This window comes from Schistocerca gregaria, chromosome 1 (genome assembly GCF_023897955.1).
Source record: "Schistocerca gregaria isolate iqSchGreg1 chromosome 1, iqSchGreg1.2, whole genome shotgun sequence".
Taxonomy (NCBI): domain Eukaryota; kingdom Metazoa; phylum Arthropoda; class Insecta; order Orthoptera; family Acrididae; genus Schistocerca; species Schistocerca gregaria.
The window spans coordinates 690,705,619-690,730,022 of NC_064920.1; the positions used below are offsets into that span (position 1 = coordinate 690,705,619).

The 24,404-nt window shown below is 42.9% G+C and overlaps 1 protein-coding gene across 2 annotated transcripts in view; it reads left to right on the forward strand.

The window, feature by feature from the left end:
• The window catches only part of LOC126364614 (uncharacterized), a 411,746-nt gene that overhangs the window by 85,084 nt on the left and 302,258 nt on the right, over positions 1–24,404 (forward strand). The window contains exon 2 of one of the 2 annotated variants that reach the window (XM_050008071.1): positions 17,923–18,312. The exons of the other annotated variant lie outside the window; for it this stretch is intronic. Within the exon in view, the coding sequence (XP_049864028.1) occupies positions 17,923–17,933 (11 nt within the window). The 3' untranslated portion in view covers positions 17,934–18,312. Of the gene's footprint in view, positions 1–17,922; positions 18,313–24,404 lie in introns of those variants that run through there. 2 annotated transcript variants of the gene reach the window in all.

Below are 24,404 nucleotides of genomic sequence, written 5' to 3' on the forward strand. Positions count from 1 at the left end.
TTGTTGCATTACCTACTGAGCGCTCCTCGAATATTCAATCTTTTTTCAGGACGGTGTCTCGTAATCTCTGTTACACAATTCAGAACGAGACTAAGTGACTGAGACCATGTTGACGTTTCGTCTAGTGTGAACACACAACCATGTGGCTGTGACTTTCCCTTATGTTCCATTTACTTCCCTTGTGAATTGTCCTGGGCCCTGCGCCAAACTGCACAGCAGATATCATTCAGCACACATGCAATTTTCGTGCTACCCGTGTATACGCTATCACTCGCACCAAGTGAGTCCCAGTACGGGAATAATGCGACAGGTGCGACTCTACTATTAACTCAAAAATTCTCTTCATACGTCTGAGGTTGTACAAGTACTGTGCCCTGCGAACGCGATATCAGAGCATTGCCCCAGTGTCAATCAAAAAGAGTGCACCCCTCATTTGTATACTGGAACATGTTCATCCAGGTACGTATAATTGATGGGCAGTTATATTTCTTTAATGATAGATGCATTGCATCCCAGCCATAGATATTTGAAGATTTACTTGAAGGAGTGATGGGGGGAATCTCACGTGTGTCCAATCTCCTGCAACTCACAATAATCGCCAAAAATGTCAGTACCGTCTTGGAGCCTCCACCTTGATACGTTTGTATTTTCTGGTGCAACACCTGTTCGTACTCTTTGGAAGCCTACCGTGCAATGGAAAAGTACAGGGCCTTACCAGCTACTCTGGGGACAGTAGGTTTTCCTCCCCACTTACTGCGTGTAAGTTCCTTCAAACTGCTATTCATCATTACTACTTTCTTAGCACTTTGAATGGAGTGATTTTTGTAGATCAAAGATCTGACAAGGAATACCACTCGATATTTAGGTGTGTCTGTGTGTTCTGTTTGCTGATCCTCCCAATATGTTTTGAGTTTTTATCTTACCAGATTAGATGTTAAGTGAAATACACAGATGTGTGTTTAGAGAATTTAATCTCAATGGATTTTGTTTGTAATACGTCGTCAGGGTAGACAGAGGCTCTATTAGTTGGTCTTCAACGAATTCAAAATTTTTTGTTTTTTCACCAAGAGTAGGGATATGTGACCAGTGGAAATAGTTCATTTCACAGCTATTTGCTTCATCATTAGTTTACAAATTGTACATATCTGTGCCAATACACTTCCCTGAGGTAGATTATTACGTTGTCTTCTCCACTTACTTTTTTCTTTATCGAAGCATACATAAAGCTTCGGTTTTCAAGAACTGACCGAATACCTTGAACTAAATGGTAACCTTTGAAATTGAGGTACAGCTCTTCCAGTAGGATTCTATGACTTATCGCGTCGTAAGCGGTTGACAGATCCACCAGAACAACTCCTGCGATTAATTTATTTCGTACCCCTGTTCAGTGTCTTCTGTAAGGCTTAAAATGTAGCATGTGCTGCTCTTTATAGGCCTGAAACCTGCTTGTTAAGGTATAAGTTTTCGTCCTGTGAGATGCTGGAGTCTTCCTAGTATTTGTCTCTCTTATAATTTGAATATATGGCAGGAACTAGTGATTATTACAAAAGTAGGGGGCTGTGTGTATACTTTAATTGATGTTTATGAACTAGGTTACATGAAGTGTGATACATATTTTCATTCTTACATGCACTAGAATCAATATGCGCCAATGTTCAAGGAGTTTGTATTCGTTGCGAATGCCGATGGTAAATTGGTCTTACATAACATTAGTGCACTACTTGTGCATCGCCAAACAAATTAAATTGAGTGCTCTACGCCGATATGTAAATAAACAAATGTGGTAGGTGCGTGATAAAATTATTTTCCCTTGTGTAGCGTAGATCGTTTCAGGGGGCCCATAGCGCTCAACCAGGCCACAAGTGTCATCAGTTTAGGGCCGTCTACATCAGCGTAGAGTTAAACAAGTTACTGTTATTTCCAGAATCGTGTACAATTCTGTCAGTGAGCACAACAGCAAATCCCCGCCTACCAGACCTTTTCGGTGTTGTTTTCACCGATGAATGTTCCTTCTCAAACAAAGAACAGTTAAATGCACAGAACATGTATTATTGATCCAGATGGCTTAGACAGGCAAAACATCAGCATAAATAGAGAGTTCGTATGTTCATATATGTCGTGCAAAACTTGGTATTAAAATTATTGACCCTCATTTCTTCATTGGTAACATAAAGGGGGGGGGGGGCTTTTGCCAACTTTCTCAAACGAGTTCTTTCTTGTCATCTGAATGAAGTGCAGCTAAGGAGGGGAATTTTTCTATGCTAACAACGCGGTAGTTTCCCAGCACATATCTTGCGTGCACGTCGGGTTCTGATCCGAACGTGTTCTTCCTGATGCATTATTCGTGGAAGAAAATTGGATTGGCCTGAGAGTCTACTGACTTAACACCCCTTTGGGAATGTATAAATGCCATTGCCTGTCACCATATCCCAACAACTCTAGAAAATCTGCAGGAACGTGCCGTGTTTTTCTTTAAGTCACTTCAGTAGACAACAGTGGAAGCAGCGATGAAATCTTTGATCGCACGCTTTGATCAGTGTACCACTGTCCATTGTCACCACTTTGAACATCTCCGAATGTTCTACCTTTTTTTGCCCATAATGGATTATAGTACTACAAAATAGTTTTAAGGATACAAGTTTCTGTTTCTCATTAAGTTTAATATCGTGTCTACGTGAGTAAGTGATGCGTTTCTGAAGAGTTCCTGAAGAGAGTAAGTGGATTAACGAGCAAAACTTGAGTGTTACTTAAGTTTTTAATTTTTACAGTTTTAAGTGTGTAATATCAAATTATAAAGACGTAAAACAAGGCTGATGGTGGTTTTTAAGTGAAGCCAGCAACTAACTTACAAATAACTAAAATTTTGACTGCTTCTGATAAATATTTTATTGTAGTTATCTATTTTACAGACAAAGGATTAAAATAATATAATAAAAAGAACATTAACACAACGGGAAAGGCTGACCTAAATTTGAATAGTGTGAATGACCATGTGAACAAGTGGTGACACTCTCCTTATGTTACACTGAATGAACGTGGGTGTGTTAGGTCACACTGACTAATTCCACGTGTGGTGACATTAATTTAACTGTGCAACTCACAAGCGATAAATCTGTACTCACCTACTTATCTTGTATCTTTACCAAACATGCAAAAGCATTCTCTTACTCTCTGGCCACATGTGTAGTTGCCACATGTATATACTGTCAATGTTGTTGAATAATAAGTATGAATGCACCTAGAAATGCACTCATTTACTCGAAATACGCGTATACAGGCGCGCCCAACCCTTGCACCTCGCGTAGTGGAATATACAAACCAGTCCGACACACGGGAACAACAGCTGTCAAATTCGAATATAGTGCGGACTGGTTTGCACATTTGCTCGCTTCAGAAAGTTATGTATTTATTAAGCGACAAATCAGAATCTTAGTTTATCCACGAAGAGAACTACAACGTACAGCTCATTCAGTATTAATTACTTCACGTTGAAACGGTGCAGATATTAATTTAAAGATGCATCCTTGTCTTTATGCACGAAAACTAACATCCTAGCCATGCTGTCACATCAACAGTAAGCGTATCCTGCTAGTCACCACCCTATCAGTCGGTTATTCAGTTTAGATAATCGAAAAAGACTTTCTTATAGAAAAGAAACATTGAAACATTTATGTTCTTGTAATATTTGAATGAAGTGCCATCTTTTCTAAACAAAACGAATAAGGCAAAATGATAAAAAAGAAAAAGTATTTATGTAGGTTCCCTAGAGCTATGTCTTTGCCCGTTGTGTCGCTGCGATTTGGCCCCACTGAGCGAGATAGTGTAGTAGACAAACAATAGCTTGGGAATGAGAGGTGTCACATCCTCATTGTTTTGTCTCGTTTTTATTACTTCCGTTTGACACCGAGAGCAAAGGACCACTTTAGTGTTACTCAAATGAATCCATCGCGAAGGTACACTGTACTAACGGGAAGTATTGACTTAGACCCATCCATGCCGTAAACTCTTCTGCACACGCAATTACGCACAAGAAGAAATACTGAGTGGTTTTAATGTAACTGGCAGTGATAAGATCGCTGCAGTGCGTGCTATATACTACATGGCATGACCCTGAAATATCGTAGATGTGTTCAATAGTCGGTGCGCTCGCGGAGTATGCTGAAAAAGTAATAGTTTCACTTACGTCCACTAGTCGGAAATACGGCGCTGTAAGCAGTCAGAACGTAGCGTGGGTGCAGGAAAAGCGGATGAATGATCAAACACATGATTACGTGGTTCTGACACGATTATTAGCATACAGTCACAAGTTACAACATGTATTCAATATGACCTTCCGAGTCAGCAGCATGTTGGATCCGTAACATGGCGTGGTTGGTTGGTTGTTTTGGGGAAGGAGACCAGACAGCGAGGTCATCGGTCTCTCGGATTATGGAAGGATGGGGAAGGAAGTCGGCCGTGCCCTTTCAGAGGAACCATCCCAGCATTCGCCTGGAGTGATTTAGGGAAATCACGGAAAACCTAACTCAGGATGGCCGGAAGCGGGATTGAACCGTCGTCCTCCCGAATGCGAGTCCAGTGTCTAACCACTATGGCGTGGTCGTCGGCTGAAGCATGTCCGGTGTAATCTGAGCGGCATGTCGTCGCATGCTATCTTTCAGATCGGGAAGAATCCAGATAAATCCCTGACAGACACGATCTTTCGGATATCCCCACAGCGAGAAGTCACTTGAATTTACGTCAGGGGATCTGGATGGCCACACATCTGAAAATAGCGTAGAGGTGATGCAAGTTTTGCAGAAGATTTCTCGAAGCAAATCTTTCATCTTGCAAGCGAAGTCTGATGTCACCCCATCTTGCATGAAAATAATGGTGCGTGCACAATTGCATTCTCGCATAGCTGGAATTACGCATTGCATAAGGAGAACCTAATAATGTGAAGATATCAGATAGGCTCGCGACGTGTCATCTCGTAGGAGAAAAACGGAAGGAGAATGAAGGACCTTGTGAAAGCGCACCACACAATGACGTAAGCTGAATGCAGCGGGTGCTCCTGCACAATATGGGAAGGAGTAGAACGCCTTATGCGACAATTTTATGCATTCATGGCACTGTACTGAGTAAAATGTGCCTTATTCGTCCAAAGAATATCATCCATTTCCATGTGTGCTAAAAATCGGAGGGCAAAGTCACGCCGTTGTAGCCTATATTGGGGCTTCATTTGGTGCACGTTCTGAATCTTGTAGGGATATCAGCGTAAAATGCGCTGCAAAATCTTTTGAACTGTTGACCAGGGGTGAAGAGACAATTTCTGTGACAGCTCGAGCATTGGCTACAAAATTTGATGCAAGTGCTGCGCGGTCAATTAGAACTACAGCAACTTAGTCAACAACTACTGTGGGAATCGGCCACCTTCCTCTCCGTCCTACTCGACCAAATTCACCTATTTCTCCAAATTTCTTGATCATATTCTTTTGCGTCTTCGCAGGTATTTCAGTCGGTGATATTTGCACATTGCAGTACTGTTATTGCTGCCGTTCTGATAAACAACTTCAGCAGCTGTGCACCGTCTTTCTTCTCAATGTCCAATGTGTTTCTTACAAAAAACTTCAATATTCTTAACCCTTATACCAACAGTTTGAAATCGACTTGCGTCGACAAATGACAATCAGCAAACTGACGTCAAAACAAGAAACTTTTCATATGCTGACTGCTTACAGTGCTATGTTTTCACTTGGTGGCAGGAAGTGGAACTATTATTTTTTCAGCATATCCCACGAGACCACCGACCCCCCTCCCCCCAGATTAATGAACATATCTACAATGTTTCAGCGGCTTGCAATGTATAGAGCCCGCCTGCAACTCTCGAAACACCGTCAGCTTAATTATAGCCATCCAGCATGAAGGAAGAAACATTGAAGCTGTCTTAGGCAGTGCTGAAGATTTCACCTCTGAAGTTTGCTGCCTTATTTTCTTTTTATAATTTTATGTCGACCGTTCGTAATTTATAAAGTAGCGCTCAGAGCGGACCAACTTTAGATACTTTCATAACATAAGAGAACAAAAGTCTGTTTCTTAGATAATACAATAACTTTCTGTTAAGGCACTTTATTTCTGTACAGTTTACGATTCATAGTGAAACTTGAAGTTAATAAGCAATTGTGATAGTGAATAGTATCTTTTTGACCTTGAGGCATGCAAGCGAAGCCATTGGGGGTTAATTACGTGAACATGACGCTCAGCGATTTACGTAGTGGGATGACAGCGAATGTTATTTAGCGCAGTAATTTTTTAATCACTTTACAACTGACTAAACCAACTAATCGTAAGCATCACTGGAGGACTACAGTAGAACATACTTAATCACAGCGACATGAATAGTGTCATTTAAATCCAACATCCTGTTTAAGATCGCTGTTTTCAGTTGAGACCTGTTACTGGACGTAGTTGTTACGTTATATTACTTTATTTGAAAGTTGATTACTTGTAATTCTGAAGTTTATTTACCACAATAAACTGAAATATTGCGTAAATTGGCTCTTAAAATTAATCAAATAGAAAAGCTGTAGCAGTTTCTGTTAAAGCATTAGGCTTACTCGTTTTTAAACTTCGTATTCAGTAAGTGGTTTTGCTAGACAGTGGAAGAGGTTTGGTATGAAGTGTTCCCAGTGTTGATTCTCAGACGTTCTACGGCACTTGAGCATGTGACAGTTACAGTTTTGAAATACTTCTTTAAGAAAGTTGTGAAGGGAAGGTGAATAGTAATTTCTCATTCAATTTCATAATGAAAATGTCATTTAGAAACCTGGTGTATGCTAAGAAACAGTCCTGTTTCTTACAAGAACGTGGAATTCAATTGTTTTGGTACTGTCTCTTATTGGGCAAGATAATACAGTAGACGTCTACAATGTATTCGTCGGAGGATCGAGTCCTCCCTCGGGCATGGGTGTGTGTGTCGTCCTTGGCGTAAGTTAGTCTAAGCTAGATTAAATAGTGTGTAAGATTAGGGACCGATGACCTCAGCAATTTGGTCCTATAAGACCTCACCACAAATTTGCTGTTTCCAATGTATTCGTGAAGCATTTGATGAGAAGAGGAGTGTAATTAGAGTAAGACGGTGTTTCCATATTGCAGACTGTAATGAATCGAAATCACCATATGTAGAATCAGACAACTGCTTGCAGAACATGAGATGAGTTCTGTATATATGCATTTTATTTCCTTCTGTTTTTTTTCGTAAATAAAAGTTTTCGTTACTCTCTGTTTATCTGAGCAAGGTCTTGACCTTGGCTGCAGAGCGTCACTTAACCATGGTCGATAGATTCCACTCGCGAGCGAGAGTAAAATGAAAGGGAGGTCAGTGTCGGCAGCTGAAGACAGCGAGGCGAGTGCTTTCTAAATGTCAGGGAACGTTGAACCGTCCCCCTGGCTGCAGAGCGCACATTCACGCAAGACTTTTTCCAGCCGTCCAGGCATTGTCTACGGCGCCAAAATAACTCACGGCAGCCTCGTTCGCCAACCCTGGCGCATTCCAGCGCCACTTGCCGCCATCTGCTGGAACGCAGGAGACCACTCGCTCACAGCGCAGTCAGACCGGCGTACCTGTGGCAGGGGGCGCAGCTGGCTGATTCCTTCCACGTGGCAACCGCTGCCTCTGTCTCTGACCCTGCGTTCATGTGTTCACTTCTGTGACAGAAAACACATGCGACGGAGGGTGCTGCGAAAGTCGAAAAGCAGCTAGAATTATGAAAATTAAGTGCCAGCACAACGAGTACTTTACCGTTTAATTTTGAAGGTAAGAAAGAGGAAAAGACGAATTCCATTGCGTTTAACGTAATGTTACAAAACCGACCGAGTGCAGGAAAATTTCGTTGTGGAGGGACTTTAGAATTGAGATAAAGGGTTGAAAGGGTCCTGTAGCCACCTTTTATTAGCCCGGTAGCCCATTTTCATCACCATTTCGCTTTCTTTTCCTTGTTTCTCTTTGCTCTCAGAGTGGCGTGATTGAATGAATGGTTGTGTGTCACGTTGCTAGACGGTGGCGTAGTCTGCTGCAGAAAGTCTGCGATAGTCGTACAGATTCAGCAGGAGTGTACAGAATAGCCAACTCTAGTAGTGGTCAAGTAGCCAAAGAGGTTTTCGCTACTTGTGAGAAATCCACCTGCGTTAGGTTGGTGGCAGAAATGCCAAAGGAAGCGGGAAGGCAGTCTGCCGCCGGTATGGGAAGCGTCCACAGCTGTGCTCCAGTCGAAGAAGGGTGAGTTAGACTGACCGCGTGGCGCGCTGTTACTTGGCGAGAGAGAGCTGTTAGCTCTTGGTCTCGCTTTTCAGATCTGGAAGATTGTTTTGCCTTGTCGCAGCAAGGAATGCAAAACTTTGGCAGATTTTTCTTTTAGAAAATTTCTGTAGCAGACTTGGATCTGCCGGAAGAGCGCCACACAAAAGTGTCGATAAGAAGTGAGCACTCGCTTCTGTATGAATGTCTGTTTGCCTTCAGCTTTGTCTGTATAAGCTTTCATCTTTCTAAATATTTTTAGCTTTGCCTTCTAGTAAATTTTCCTTGCCTTATGTGTCTTTCGCCCGTGGGGAGCCAACCACGTGGTAGAACATTATAGTTGTTGGGCTACCGGCATCACTAGCTGTCCGATCGCATGTTTGTTTTGGATAATGTTAACCTGATTGTCTGATGTGATATTGTTGGAATTTGGGCACTATACCTAGAAATTGTGTCTCCACAAACCACGTGTTACCAGGAATAAATGATTTTATCTACAATTTTCTCTTGTGTTCCGAGGTTATGTTTTTGCACCTAAGCCACTCACCTCGTAGCTTTCCCGTTAGCACATCCAATGCGTTTCCTTATGCACAGGTCCAATGATTAATCTCCCCTTGCATTTCATAACAAATGCTTTAGATTAAGTCTGATTTTCAGGTGTGTTGCTGGGAGCTGATCTTATGCAGCGTTCATGCATTTTCTATTTTATTTAAAAAAGTTTGATTGTCGTGAACAGTGCACAGGCAATACTATTAATTGCATCGTATCCGATATGAGCGACCTCACAACGTATGCATTTTTGTGAGTTTTTGGTCTGTGATCAAATTAATTTATTTTCCGACTCGACCAAACCTTCGATTAGTTGTATGGTTAGAGTCGGTGGCGACCCTAATCTTCTCAAGTTAACTGCACAAGCAATAAGTATTTACATTCCCAATAATAACGTAATAACCCGTAGTAACAGGTTAGTTACAGGGTTCTGAAGGACAATTTACGATAGTCTGGTAACGTTCTGGTTCTACACTCATGCTCATAAATTAAGGATAATGTTGATACATGGCGAAACAACGGTCTGGTGGGCGGTTTGCGGGTTTAAATCACCTCTGGGTATGACCATGCGGTGCATTTGACTTATGGTCTTCGCACGGTGGCGCCGGCAGCAGTCCACGTACGCAGAGGTGTGTGCATGCCAGAGTACGGTACAGCGAGTAAGTGTGCAGACGTTTTCAGACGTGCGAATGGTGACTGTGTGTTGAAAATGGCTCTAAGAACACATATTGACGACGTTATGAGGGGTAGAATTCTAGGGCGACTGGAGGCTGGTCAAACACAGCAGGTGGTAGCACTGGCCATCCGTGTGCCACAAAGTGTGATTTCAAGATTATGGCAACGATTCCAGCAGACAGCAAACGTGTCCAGGCGCTGCAGTACGGGACGTCCACAGTGTACAACACCACAAGAAGACCGATATCTTATCATCAGTGCCCGCAGACGTCCACCGAGTACTGCAAGTAGCCTCGCTCAGGACCTTACTGCAGCCACTGTAACAGTTGTCTCCCGACGCACAGTCTACAGACGACTGAACAGACATGGTTTATTCGCCTGGAGACCTGCAAGGTGCATTCCACTGATCCCTGGCCACAGGAGAGCCCGTAAAGCCTGGTGTCAAGAGAACAGTACATGGTCAATGGAACAGTAATCCTAGCTTATGTTCACGGACGAGTCCAGGTATAGTCTGAACAGTGATTTTCGCTGGCTTTTCATCTGGCGTGAACCAGGAACCTGATACCACCCCTTAATGTCCTTGAAAGAGACCTGGATGAATGTCGTGGTCTGATGGTGTGGGGTGGAATTATGATTGGTACACTTACACTCCTGCATGTCTTTGACAGAGGAACTGTAACAGGTCAGGTTTATCGGGACGTTCAAATGGTTCAAATGGCTCTGAGCACTATGGGACTTAACATCTTAGGTCATCAGTCCCCTAGAACTTAGAACTACTTAAACCTAACTAACCTAAGGACATCATACACATCCATGCCCGAAGCAGGATTCGAACCTGCGACCGTGGGAGTCCCGCGGCTCCGGACTGCAGCGCCCAGAACCGCACGGCCACCTCGGCCGGCTATCGAGACGTCATTTTGCACCAGTATGTCCGTTTTTTCAGGGGTACAGTGGGTCCCACCTTCCTTCCTGATGGATGATAACGCACGGCCCCACCGAGCTGCCATCGTGTAGGAGTGCCTTGAAACAGAAGACATCAGGCGAATGGAGTGGCCTGCCTGTTCTCCAGACCTTAACCCTGTCGAGCAAGTCTGGGATGCTCTCGGTCGACGTATCGGTGCACGTCTTCAAACCCTACGACACGTCAGGAGCTCCGACAGACACTGGTGCAAGAATGGGAGGCCATGCCCCAGCAGCTGCTCGACCACCTGATCCAGAGTATGCCAACCCGTTGTGCAGCCTGCGTATGTGTGCATGGTGATCATGTCCCATACTGATGTCAAGGTACATGCGGAGGAAACAGGGGGGTTTTGTAGCACATGTGTTTCAGAACGGTTTTCTCAACTTATCACCAATACCCTGGACTTACAGATCTGAGTCGTGTGTGTCCCCTATGTGCCTACGCTATTAGCGCCAGTTTTGCGTTGCGTGGCACCACATTCTGCAAATATCCTTAATTTATGAGCATGGGTGCATTAGTTAATAGGCCACTAAATTCGAATATAAGCACCTCTAATAATATTACATAGGGAAAAATTCAATTTGAGTAAGCTATTGATTAAGAAATGTATTTTAAGTTTGTTTGTTATATGACATATGCTTCGTACATCATCACGATAACTCATTACATGAGCTGTTAATACCGAATTAGAAACTGACGTATATTTCATCAAGTAAACATATAAAAAAATTAAAATTGTAGAGTGTACCATGAGAATTTATGGCGCAGTAAGGTTACAACTGAAAAAGATTAAGAAATGGCAACAAGTAAGTCTAATATTTCCTTAGATCCGTTGACACTGTTAGAATTGAAAGAAGCACTAATGTAGGCTACTCCAAAAACAGGAAAGCTAGTGGACCGGACGACCTAAACATAGAGATGCTCTGATACGGAGAACTGTCCCAAGTGCCAGAATTTCGTCATGTAATAGATGGTTGTTTGAAGCGACGTGATACTCCATTCTCGTGACTAATAGCCGAGATAATTTTCATTTTTAAAAAGGAATACAAATATGTGAATATCATCGAAGGATAAAATTGTTTAAACTGGCTTATAAAAGTTAGTTACATCGAATTAAAGACCAAGTATGCTACCTAATAAGACCTCGTTCCTCCACAGATACCATTTTTATTCGTAAACTAAGCACATAAAGAGTCCAGAGTACGAGTTAGGGACACATGTTTGTCTTGCAGATTTGAAGGATGCCTTTGATAAACTGAACAGAACCCAACTGCGGGATATAATCACAGTTAGAGCATAGCTTCATTATAGTTTTCGGTTTATAAAAATATTGTATGCATTGTTTTTTACACACAAAGCGAAAACCAGTTTCTTACTTTTTTAAAGAGTTTATTTTTGTTACTCTTGGCTGATAATATATTTGTGTTCTACACATAGCAGCGTTTTGACTCTTTAAGATGAAATTTTTAAGTGTATTAAAATGGTCAAGCGTGGCTTCAAAAATATTGTAGTCACCCCGGATTTTTGTCCGGTTTTGAGTCATTAGGAGTTCCAGTGGGAAGAATTCATTTTTATGTGGATCTGAATGGTTATATGATTGAATATTTATTTCAAAGTGAACTTAAAAACTAATAATGATCGCATATCTAATAGATCAAAACACAAGACGCATGGTTGCTCTGTCAGAAATAGTTATTTGCATTCATCCAGTTGTACAAGTAAACTTCGCTTTTCAAAAGAGAATGCTCTTGGCGTTAGGTTATTGACGCTCACTTGTGGCATTGATGAAATAAACAATATTAAATTAAATTTTAAAAATGCGGTATTTTGTTTTATTTTGTGTAGTAGCCGGCCGCTGTGACCGAGCGGTTCTTGACGCTTCAGTCCGGAACCGAGCTGCTGCTACGGTCGCAGGTTCGAATCCTGCGTCGCGCATGGATGTGTATAATGTCCTTCGGTTAGTTAGGTTTAAGTAGTTCTAAGTCTAGGGGACTGATGACCTCAGATGTTAAGTCCCATAGTGCTTAGAGCCATTTGAACCTTTTTTTTGTGTGGTAAACGCCACGAACTGAGTGTCAACAACCTGATGATGAGACCATTGTCCCTTGAAACGCGCAGTTAAATTGTTTCAAGTACCATAAAAGTGATTTAATGCAAAAAATTAATCCTGCCAGTGTATAACCGTCGCTATCTAGCACTTGAAAAATGGATAACATTAAAGTATGTTTGGTCTTTCCATTAAGCACGTGGTAAAACTTCGTTTCTGTTCTGGACGTTGTAAAATGAATAGGTAATAAAGTTAGCGAAGGTACACAGCTGGCCATTAAAACTGCAACACCCGCACCGAAGTTTCACTTATGTGCATGCACTGAGTGATACAAAAGTCGCGACGTAGTACAACGACGTTAGTTTTGCAGGTACGGAAAAACGATACAGGGCAAAATTGTTGAAAATACATTCTTTTAAATCATAATCTTAATTGTTGCGACGTAAGATTCACCATTCAGGTTAATTATTGGATTACTTTATTAGTCTGCTTGAAATCACAAACTTAAAACAAAATTACTGTAAAAATGGCAAACTGAAAGAAACAAAAGGAGATCAATATCATATTCATAAACTGTTTACTACTTGACAGAAAAATTGACAAATACAATAGCAAATTCGCGGAGAGGCAACTGAAACAAATTAATGACTTGACCCGCCATGTACTGTAGCCGCACCGCTTGGACATTACTAGAGGAGCTGTTGAAATTGATTGCCATCCTGTTGGCAGCACATCCGAATGTCTCTCACATAACTCATGCAATTTACTTAACATTGGTATTTTTGCTGCATAGACTGTTCTGATATTTTCCTGCAGTGTTTAGGGCATGTTTCTGTACACTACAGATTTGAGATGGCTCAAGAACAAAGAGTCAAGTGGTATAAAATCTAGCGACCTAGGCTGCCAGTCTACTGACCTCTTCGAGCTATCGAACGCTCAGGTAAAACATCATTCAGCAATTCGCGACATGCTTGTCCGCAATGAGGCGGTGTTCCGTCTTGCTGAAAGAAAAACCCCCATCGTGCTGGAAAGGGTAGATTTTCCAAAAAGGGAGGGGTATCACCCCGAGATGTTGTCTCTGTAGTTCAGCACTGAGTATGTTGTCCCTATGTATGCCACGACGCATATTTAACCTTGGGCCAGTCTGATGACGAGCATCTGCAGTAATGTACGGGTTTTCGGTTGCGCAGTAAAGAGAGTTGAGCGTATTTACTGTTCTGTTTAGATGGAAGCACGCCTCATCGCTGCAAGTAATATCAGCTTCAAGATGTAGTTGTTGCGTTCGTCTTTCTGTAAACCACTCACAGAAATGCACCGATCTATCTGTGCCATCTCCAGGCAGTTTCTAGAAAAATGCTTACGATATGGGAAGAAACAATTTATGAATAATATCCTGGACAGGGATGCTTGACTGACGCCACATTCTTGCGCCTCTTTTCTTGTTAACGGTGTTGGACTGACTGTCAGCTTCGTTAGTTCGCTGACTGAGGTTGCATGATCTGTTGCCGTACATTGTCAACAAGACCGTCGCCTGTAAAGGATACTACGTGCCTTCCTGAACCGCTCCAATAAACGACCCAAGGTTAGGTGGTGTAGCGGTGGTTGATCTGAACATCGCCTGTGATGTTGCTACGTAGCTCCTCGTAGACTCATACCTGCAGCATGATTAAGAACCACACATTCCTGAATTGCATACTGGGACATTGTCTTGTTTACTAATAAAAAATAAATAAATTCAATATTAAGGTCATGGTTTAAAAAGTAATTTCCTGTAATTTTGTTGTTGATTACTGACAAAAAGAAAAAAATACAAATTCGACGTCAAGATCATGAGTTAAAATATATGGCCGGAGGTTTTGCATTTTATCGCTTTTTCGGTACCTGCACACTCAACGGAGTTGTCCTATATCGCGCGGCTTACGAATCACCCTGCACACTACAGTGGTAAGAATACATTATTAAATTTGGAGGAAATATAAAAATATTTACTGAGTAGAAATCTGCCGCCTCTGACAGTAACAGTGGCTCTGACTTGACTGGACATCGAGTCGAACTGAGCTTACGTGAGCCGGCTGGGGTGGCCGAGCGGTTCTAGGCGCTACAGTCTGGAACCGCGCGACCGCTTCGGTCGCAGGTTCGAATCCTTCCACGGGCATGGATGTGTGTGATGTCCTTAGGTTAGTTAGGCTTAAGTAGTTCTAAGTTCTAGTGGACTGATGACCTCAGAAGTTAAGACCCATAGTGCTCAGAGCCATTTTTTTTTAGCTTACGTGATGGACACAGGTACGTTTCAATGTGGCTTCAAATCCACACCAAAGATCATTAATTGTCATGAGCACGTCTCGCGGTAATAAGGAGCAAAAGTTTTCATTACTTCTGGAGAACCTTCTGACTAGGACAAGGGCCGAACACCCTCTGTATAGATGTAGGTCTTGCGTTATCTGGTTGAAAGATAACGTCACGGAGGTCTTGGAGAAAGGGGCACAGTCAGCGGCCTTAACACTACAGAACGTAACTGTTGCTGTCCATATTACCCAATATGCGAACCAGGGGTGATCATGTTGTGCACCCAGAGGCACCCCGTCTTACCAAGCCAGTTGATGGGCCTGCAGTCTGCATAATGGTAATGCATGTAGTCTGGCAACTTTTGCTGTATGCAGAAACATGACTCGTCTGACAGGACGACGATTGTCCACTTCTGTGTCCTGTGCCGTCGTTGGGCACAGCACTCTCGGCGCCCTATCTGTGCTATCACGTCGATGGAAGCCGCAACGATGATCGCCGTTATGATAATCCCTGGTGATGGAGATGTGGTCGTACTTTCCGTGTGGGTACTTGTCTAGCTACAAAGGAACCAATTTCCTCACTCAAGGTATTTGACGTGGCTGTATGAACCCGCATGGACGAGCAAACTAAAGTGTGGTCGTAATTAAAGTGCAGCTTCTCACAGAGGTCCAGTGCGGGCTCTAATTATCATATGGCCGCGAAACTTGGTATATATTTTAATGCGTTAATGAGGAACTGATGTACACTGGAAAAAAGTTAGTTCCAATTTTGGCCCCCAGGTAGAAATCTGGCGTTGGAATGCAAGAAAGACGTACAGAAATGTTGGATAGGAAATGGACGTGAGCGCGAAAGTTCAACAAGTAGGAAAGGCACAATATTGAATTTATAATTAATGGTCGTTTTCACAATTTGTTCAATACGGGCACTGGAGACGTCGGCGAGATGTATACCGCCAAATTTGCACCTGGTGGGCAAAATTGGAACTATTTTTTTCAGTGTAAATCGATTTCGCCTTAACGCATTAACATATCTTTGTTGACATATGATAATTACAGATCTTACTGGACCTCAGTGAGTAGCTTCACTTTAATTACGACCACCCAGTGTCTGTCTTTGCTCTCGGTCTCAAATCGGGTGCTGCCGTAGAGAACTGCACGGCGTTGAGTATGGTAATTATTGAACCATTTATTTCCTTATCCGCATGACAGCCGTGGGATCCCGACCAACGTGAGCAACAGTAACATCGCAAAGCGATAAGCCATGCTTTTGCTGTCGCTTTTTTCTTTTTCTTCGAGCCATAACACCAACCTCTTATAAAGACCCAAAAATATGATTTCTGAGTGAGAAATCCGCCGCGTAATCTTTCCTTACATACAAAAAGTGGGTGGCAATACTCTTTCTACTTTGTGCAGTTGCGGTGAGGGATAATCATTTGCGTATCGAAGCATGTAGCACTTACACTTCATGAGAATTTGACATTTATTGAATACCGTCTTCATGATGTTGCAATTTTTATGGCAGGTGGTGTAATTTAAAATTTATTCTAATTTGTGACTAAGGCACTAATTTGATTTTTTTAAAAAAAGGGAATCGTTCACGAATCATTTAAAGTTGTGATTAAGGTCTTCATTTTCCTTTTATACAGGATGACTCAAAAGAAGGGGATTTTTTGGAACGTTTTCTGGCAACGCTGCAAGGTAGGTGGCGCCGAATGACCTACCGAATCATGCTCGCACTGTCTTGTCATTTAGTAAACAGTAACCAGGGAGGAATGGAACGGTGTGCACCGTGCATATTACAAGAATGGAGGTGTGGAGGCCGCGCGTCGAGAATTTCGACGTCATTTCAACATCGGACGACACAGCCGTGTCTCTCGGCGCATGCAGTCAACACATTGGTCTGCGACTTTGAAACAACCTGTTGTGCATTGAAGAAGCAATCTGCGGGGGACAGCCCAAACCGTACGGGAGACTATATTGAGGTTGTGCGAACTGCTTTCGTAAGAAGCCCATAGCGTTCTGTTCGACGTCACGCAGAGTCACTACAGTAGCATCGTCCGAGTGTTCAACGAATACTGAAATTGAGCTTAAAGTTCCACCCGTACAAGCTGCAGATAGTTCAGCAACTTCAACTCAACGCACTGCTAATGCGTTTACAATAAGCTGAACGCATGTCAGCAGAAGTGCACGATGACGATAATTTCACTGACGACCTGTGGATGCCGCACGAAGCTCACTTCCACCTCAGTGGCTTTATCAGTTGACAGTAGATAGACTTACCGCTATTGGTCCCGACAAAATCCACGTCAAATCCATGAGCGTCCACTGCACCGCAGCGAGGTTACTTTATGGTGAGCCATGTCATCTAGCGGCGTTATAAGCCTCTACATTTTGGAAGATGATGATGGTTGCGTAATCATTCTAACGTGTGTTCCATAAGTTGCCACGATTGAAAGTCTTTTTCCGCAAGAACTGACCCATTTTCCTGGCAACAGTTGGTTTCAACATGTCAGAGCAACGGCACAAACGGCACTGATGTCCATGGGAGCTGTGCGACGATTGTTTGGTAACCGTGTCATTTCAAGGCACGGTGACATTACACGGTCCCCAGAAACGCCTGAACTGGCAGCGTGTGATTTTTCCTTGTAGGCCATCTTAAGGGCACAGTTGACCGTACTTTACCTGCTATCACCGAAGAACTTAAAGCAAGAATTTCCTGGATTCACACTGAAATGTTCGGACAAGCCATGCATAGCGTTCCTATCAGGTTGCAGAAATGTTTGTACGAGGGGGGAGCTCATCTGTCGGATATCATATTCAAGAAATAAAAATGTTTGTGACATTCAATAATGGCACACTCTGTACTACACATTGACATAGATAAATGTGTGTAAGGTAATTGTGGACATCCATTAATCCCTATTCCAAAATATCCCGTTCTTTTAAGTCACCCGGTATGAGAAGCTGATTCCTAACTTCTGTTACAGTGATGCAATTACATCGATGTAGCCGTCATTGTAAGTGCGTGGGAGTCATTTGTGTAAAATTTATTTATACAGAGTACTTTTTCTCATGTGTATATAGTAATGTAGTTTATCGTTACTTAAATTTCCTCGTCATTTCTGTGTTGCAGGTACGTTTTGAACGATTTGCTGATGTGCTGCTGTGCTTTAAATAAAGGTAACATTATTTTTTACGTTCTGTTACATTAGAACTTACAGTTCATTTTCATTCAGCACATGACAGTAGTCATTGAGAGACGAAATATGTAGAAACAAAATCAGTATGTGAGAATGCAATCCATGGAGAACAAACTATAGAACTGCGTAAAATTAAGTAACATTTAAGCAGACTGTAGAACTAAAATTGTGAAACAGGTACCATCATGTACAACGCTCATGCAAAAATAAACGGAGAACTAACGTTGGCACGATCATCAGTGTGTAGTTCGATAGAATCCCAATGACGGAAGAGCATTGCGATTCGCTTTGTCCCCAAACAACGCTAAAAAAAAAGAACAAAATGGCGCGGTCGGTTGGAAAAGCGCGATTATATGTGCTGAGCAGCTATCAGCTGAAAATTCTATCTCGGAGTGAAATGTGGAGTGCGACATTCAGAACGGTTAACGGGGATTCGTAAGTGGGGTAAGCGAAAGAGAGAACGTTTTGCTTGTGGAGGAATGTATTGTGCTGTTTGGTTTAGGTACTGTGTGCAGCACGTGGCAGAATGCGGTGTAAACGGGCAGTCAGTTCCATTCTGCACTCTGTCCCCTTACACTTTAACGCGCTGCCTTCAGGCTCGAGGTTCTGGAAGAGAAGAAATAGCGGACCATTATTCTTAATACCTCAAATGTAGCACGAATCACAAACTCAGTTAAATTCCGCATTCATTCTATTACTTTTACGTACTGTAATAAGGTCCGAGATCTTCTACCTGTTTGTAAATTACTTAGAAAGAATTCATCTCTTACCATTTAACTACTACGCACAATGTTAAGAAAAACCGTGAATATAATTTCATTTCTGGCGAAGTAATAAACCATCTCTAGTTTTTGATTGAATTAGATACAAATTTTACTTAGAATTTATAAACAGAGAAAACAATTATCATCGTCGTGCTTCAGCCTGCAACTACTGTATCGGATTTGATGCTCTATACTTCATTGCCTACCTCTAGGAATATACAAACATTAGTAGACAATGGTCAAATATGCGCCCCAGTGTTTCCTTTCAGGTGTGACTCACCTCTCAAAAACAGAAGAATGTCACGTTCCTAAGTCTAATCCCTCGGAGGGTTTCATTCTTCACGCAGAAAATTATTTACGACAAATGTTGCAGTAGATTTTGGAAAAGTCACGAAAGGCTTCCTGCCTTAAATTTGTTCACTTCGCGAATGGCTCTACACCTCTAAATGAATGGAAGTTAATTTCTGCTCATCGTTCCTGCTGTTTCACTTTCTTTATTTTCTCTTAATTTATCTTATTACTATGTCACTTCTGATACGAACTATGCACAAACCTTTATTTAGTATAAACTGAGATCCCACGTGAGGTAATCATTATCCATGAAAACCACTCAAGAACTGATTAGCGATCTCTGCCTGTGTTAACAGGTGTTCTAGACAATTCTTCCATTAGCTAAGACAATTGGCTTACGTAGCACTTCATTGTCATACACACATACATATATACAAACATACTCCACAAGGCACAGTACGTAGTTTGGCGGAGGGTACGTTCTCCTACTAATACTCATTTCCCTTCCTGTTGCCGTCGCAACTAGATCGAGGAAAAAATTAATTTCTATAAGTCTCCGTACGAGACCTAATTTCTCTTATCTTGCCCTAGTGGTTCTTATGATAAATGTACGTAGCCGTCAGTAGGATCATTTTACATTCACCCTAAAATGGCGGTGTTAAGCGCTGTTGATCGTGGTCGTGGTCGGCACTTGGATGGGTGACCATCCAGCCGTCATGCGCTGTTGCCATTTTTCGGGGTGCACTCAGCCTCGTGGTGCCAATTGAGGAGCTACTCGACCGAATAGTAGCGGCTTCGGTCAAGAATACCATCATAACGACGGGAGGCGCGTTGTGCTGACCCCACGCCCCTCATATCCGCATCCTTCTCTGAGGATGACACGGCAGTCGGATGGTCCCTGTAGGCCAATCGTAGCCTGAAGACGGAGTGCTTTTTTAAAATTACCGTTCTCTAAATTGTGATAACAGCGTTCCTCGAAAATGACTCCACCTTCCCTCCAGCAATTCCCATTTCAGTTCCCGTTGCATCTCCACAATACTTGCGTGTTGACTGAACCGACCGCTGCTGAATTGCTTCGATGTATTCCATTAGGCAATACTCTAGAACGGGCCGCACTAGCGCTCTACATACGGTCTCCTTTACAGATGAACCACACTTCCGTTAAACACACCCAGTAACCTGAAGTCGACCATCCGCCTTCCCCACTACGATCTTTACATGCTTGTTCCATTTCATATCGCTCAGCAACATATCGCCTAGATATTTAATCAACTTCACTGGGTCAAGTAGCACGTTACTGATGCTGTATTCGAACAATATGGGATTGTTTTTCCTCCTCATCCACATTAACTTAGATTTTTCTACATTTAGAGGTAGCTACCATTCCTCACATCAATTAGAAATTTTGTCTAAGTCGTCTTGCATCCTCTTATAGTCACCCAATGACGACACTTTGTCGTACACCAGAGCACCATCAGCAAAGAGTCGCAGATTGCTGCCCACCCTGTCCATCAGATCAAAATGGTTCTGAGCACTATGGGACTTAACATCTATGGTCATCAGTCCCCTAGAACTTAGAACTACTTAAACCTAACTACCCTAAGGACATCACACAACACCCAGCCATCACGAGGCAGAGAAAATCCTTGACCCCACTGGGAATCGAACCCGGGAACCCGGGCGTGGGAAGCGAGAACGCTGCCGCACGACCACGAGATGCGGGCCCATCAGATCACTTACGCTTATCAACCAGAACATTATCTCCACAGACCTATTATCGGTATAAACTTGTCCGGGCGAAGAATGACTGCTAGTCAGACACTCGCACGGCGCATCCAGTATCAGTGGGCGTGTTGCCCTTGTGTAGAATGGGGAAGGCGCGCGATCTATCTGAGTTTAACCCAGGGCAGATTGTGATGGCCCAGAGTCTTGGCACGAACATTTCGGAAACTGCATGACTTGTCGGGTGCTCTAGCAATGCTGTGGTGAGTGTCTTCAACATGTGGTGAAACCAAGGTGAAACCACGACCAGACGTCGTAGGGTTGGGCGGCCACCACTCATTGCAGACATCAGAGGCTGGGCTAACTGGTCAAACAGGACGGGCGACCAACTAAGGCGGAATTAACGTCAGATTTTAATGCTGGGCAGAGTACAAGTGGGTCTGAGCATACTGTGCACCGAACACTCCTAACAATGGGTCTCCACAGCCTACGACTCACGCATGTGCTAATGTTAACACCACGACGTCGGCAATTGTGGCTGAAATGGCACGTGACCATCAGCAGTGGACGTCGGCGCAGTGGCAGAGCGTTGCATGGTCTGATGAATTCCGACACCTTCTTAGTCATGCTGATGGGATGGTGCGAATCCGTCGTTTTCTAGGGCAACAGCTCCTTCACACATGCACTGCTGGATGAAGGCAAGCGCTGGCTGCATTATGCTCTGCGGAGCATTGATGTGGGCATCCATGGGTACAGTTGAGCTCGTGCAAGACACCATGGTGGCCAAGGGGTATCGTTCACTGGTTTCAGACCTCGTGCACTCCTTCGACGGCAGTGGCATGATTCACAAGGCCAGGAGTGTAGTGGAGTGGCTCGAGGAACAGAGCGGCGAGTTCCAATTGATGTGTTGGCCTTCCAACTTGCCAGATCTGATCCCGATGGAACACATCTGGGGTGTGATTAAATATGGCGCCAGAACTCATCGCCGCCTGCCCGGAATTTACGGGAATTAGGTGACTTGTGTGTGCAGATGTGGTGCTAACTCCCTCATTGCCTCATTGCTTCCTTGCCACGACGTGCCGCCGCTATTATCCATGTCAGAGGTGGAAATACCGGCTGTTAGGTCGGTGGCCATAATGTTCTGGCTGATCAGTGTATGTATAGGGAAAATATCTGCGGTCTTATCACACTTCCCTGAGTAATTCCAGACCAAACCATTGTCTCTGATGAACAATCGCCGTCAACGACAACATTCTGGGTCCTATTACTTGAGAAGTCTTCGAACCACTCACATATCCGGAAACCTATTACGTATGCTCGAACCTTTTTTAACAGTCTGCAGTGCTGCATCATGTCAAACGTTGTTCGAAAATCTAGGAGTATGGAATCTACCTGTTAACCTTCATCCGTAGTTCGCAGTATATCATGCGAGGAAAGAGCAACCCGCGTTTCGCACGAGCGATGCTTTCTGTAACTGTCTTGATTTGTGGACAGAAGCTTTTCTGTATCAAATAAATTTATTATATTCAAACTGAAAATTTGTTCAAGACTGCTGCAGCAAACCGATGTTAAGGATATAAGTCTGTAATTCTGCGGGAAGTTCTTTTATACTTATATAAAAGACTCACCTGCGCTTTTTGCCAGTCGCTCGGGACTTTGCTCTGGACGAGAGATCCGCGCTAAATGCAAGATAAGTAAAGGGCCAGTGGCGTAGAGTACTCTTTGTATAAGCAAAATGGGATTCTACTCGGACCTGGAGACTTTTATTTTTTCTTCAATACTTACAGTTGCTTCTCCACGCCAGGAATGCCCATTACTATGTCGCCCATAGAGGAGGGTAGGCGAAGGTCAAACGTCGGTATGTTTAAGAACGATTGCTCAAACGCGAAGTTCAGTACTTTAGTTTTCCTTTTGCTATCATCTATTGCCACGCCAGATTGGTCGACGAGTGGCTGGATAGAGCCGTCTGATTCTTTAGCGACTTTACGTAAGACCATAATTTTCTCGGGTTCTCGTCTAGATCATTTGCTAAGTTGTGGTAGTTGTTGTATGCTTCAAGCATCGAATCTCTACTAACTTTTCCCTGTAATTTTCGCCCTCTCGTTTGAACAGAGGTGCAAAGTCTTTGTTTCCTCAACATTTTGCAAATTTTGTTATTGAACTACTGTGGGTCTTTTCCGTCCTTAATCCACTCATTCAGCACATACTTCTCCAGAGCGCGATTTAAGATCCATTTAAACTTTAGCCATGAGCCCTCTACTTCCATCATCCTTGAACTAAATGATTGCTATTCATTGTCTAAGTGGGTTCCTAACAATTTCTTATCTGTTCTTTGTAGCAAAAATACTTCTTTAACCTTCTTGATTGATTTATAAATTTTGATAACCATCGTCGCTATGATGATATTGTGATCACTAATCCCTGTATCTATATTGTCACTGTTGGTAAGGTCAGGCCAGTTTGTAGCTGCAATGTATATAATATTTTCATTGCGTGTGGGCTGTCGAACTAACTACTCAAGACAGTTTCCAGAAAAGGTATTCCAAATTATTTAGCAACACTGGCCTGTCTGCGATCCCTGCAATGAATTGATAGACGTACCTGTCTATATTCGATAGGTTAAAGTCGCCTCGAACCAATATTACATAATCTTGGTATTTCCGCGTTACTGAGCGTAGACTTCCTTTGAATGACTCTAAAACTGTCACTGCGGAATGGGGTGCCCGGAAAAAACATCGAACAATTATCTTTATTTCAGCTAGACCTTTTACGCGCGTCCAGATTAAAAAATGGCTCTGAGCACTATGGGACTTAATTACTGAGGTCATCAGTCCCCTAGAACTTATAACTACTTAAACCTAACGAATCTACAGACATCACACACATCCATGCCCGAGGAAGGATTCGAACCTGCGACCATAGCGGTCGCGTGGTTTCAAACTGAAGCGCCTAGAACCTCTCGTTCATTGCGGCCGGCTCGTCCAAATTACTTGATAGTCACACTCAAAATGGACCTCATTAGGAACAATGTTTTTGCCAACTGCAATGAACACTCCCCCTCCTATGGCGAATAAGCTGACTTTCCGATGTACGTTTTATGACTTGCCAAATATTCAATGCTTTCTAATTCAAGTTTCAGCGAGCTTTTTTTTAGATCCGATAATTTGAACGCGACAAATTTACTGGAGGGCAGTAAATTTGAGAACTTTGTTAGGAATACTTCGACAATTTACTGACAAAATATTGTCAGTCGAACTGTGCTTATTCTGAACTTTGTCAGATTTAGCTATTTCTTGCGTCGACTGGCGAGTGTTCATCAGAGTACCGCAAACTACCGCCTAGCCTTAAAAATCTCTCATGTGCACTACGCACTTAACTGGCTACCTGAGTAGGTGCTTCGTTTGTGTAGTCCATCCCCGACCCATCAAGAGGAGTCCTACATATGTCCACGCAATTACGCAGGTCTAGAAAAATGCAGCCGAGATCATCACTGAATCGACGAAGTCTCTGGTTGAGACCCATCACTCAGCTCCATAGGAAAGAATCCTGATCAACTGTGGGAACAATGCCACAAATTTGCTTGCATTTCATTGCTTGCACCCAATTCGTGAGGCCAACAGATTTCACCACTTTATCCA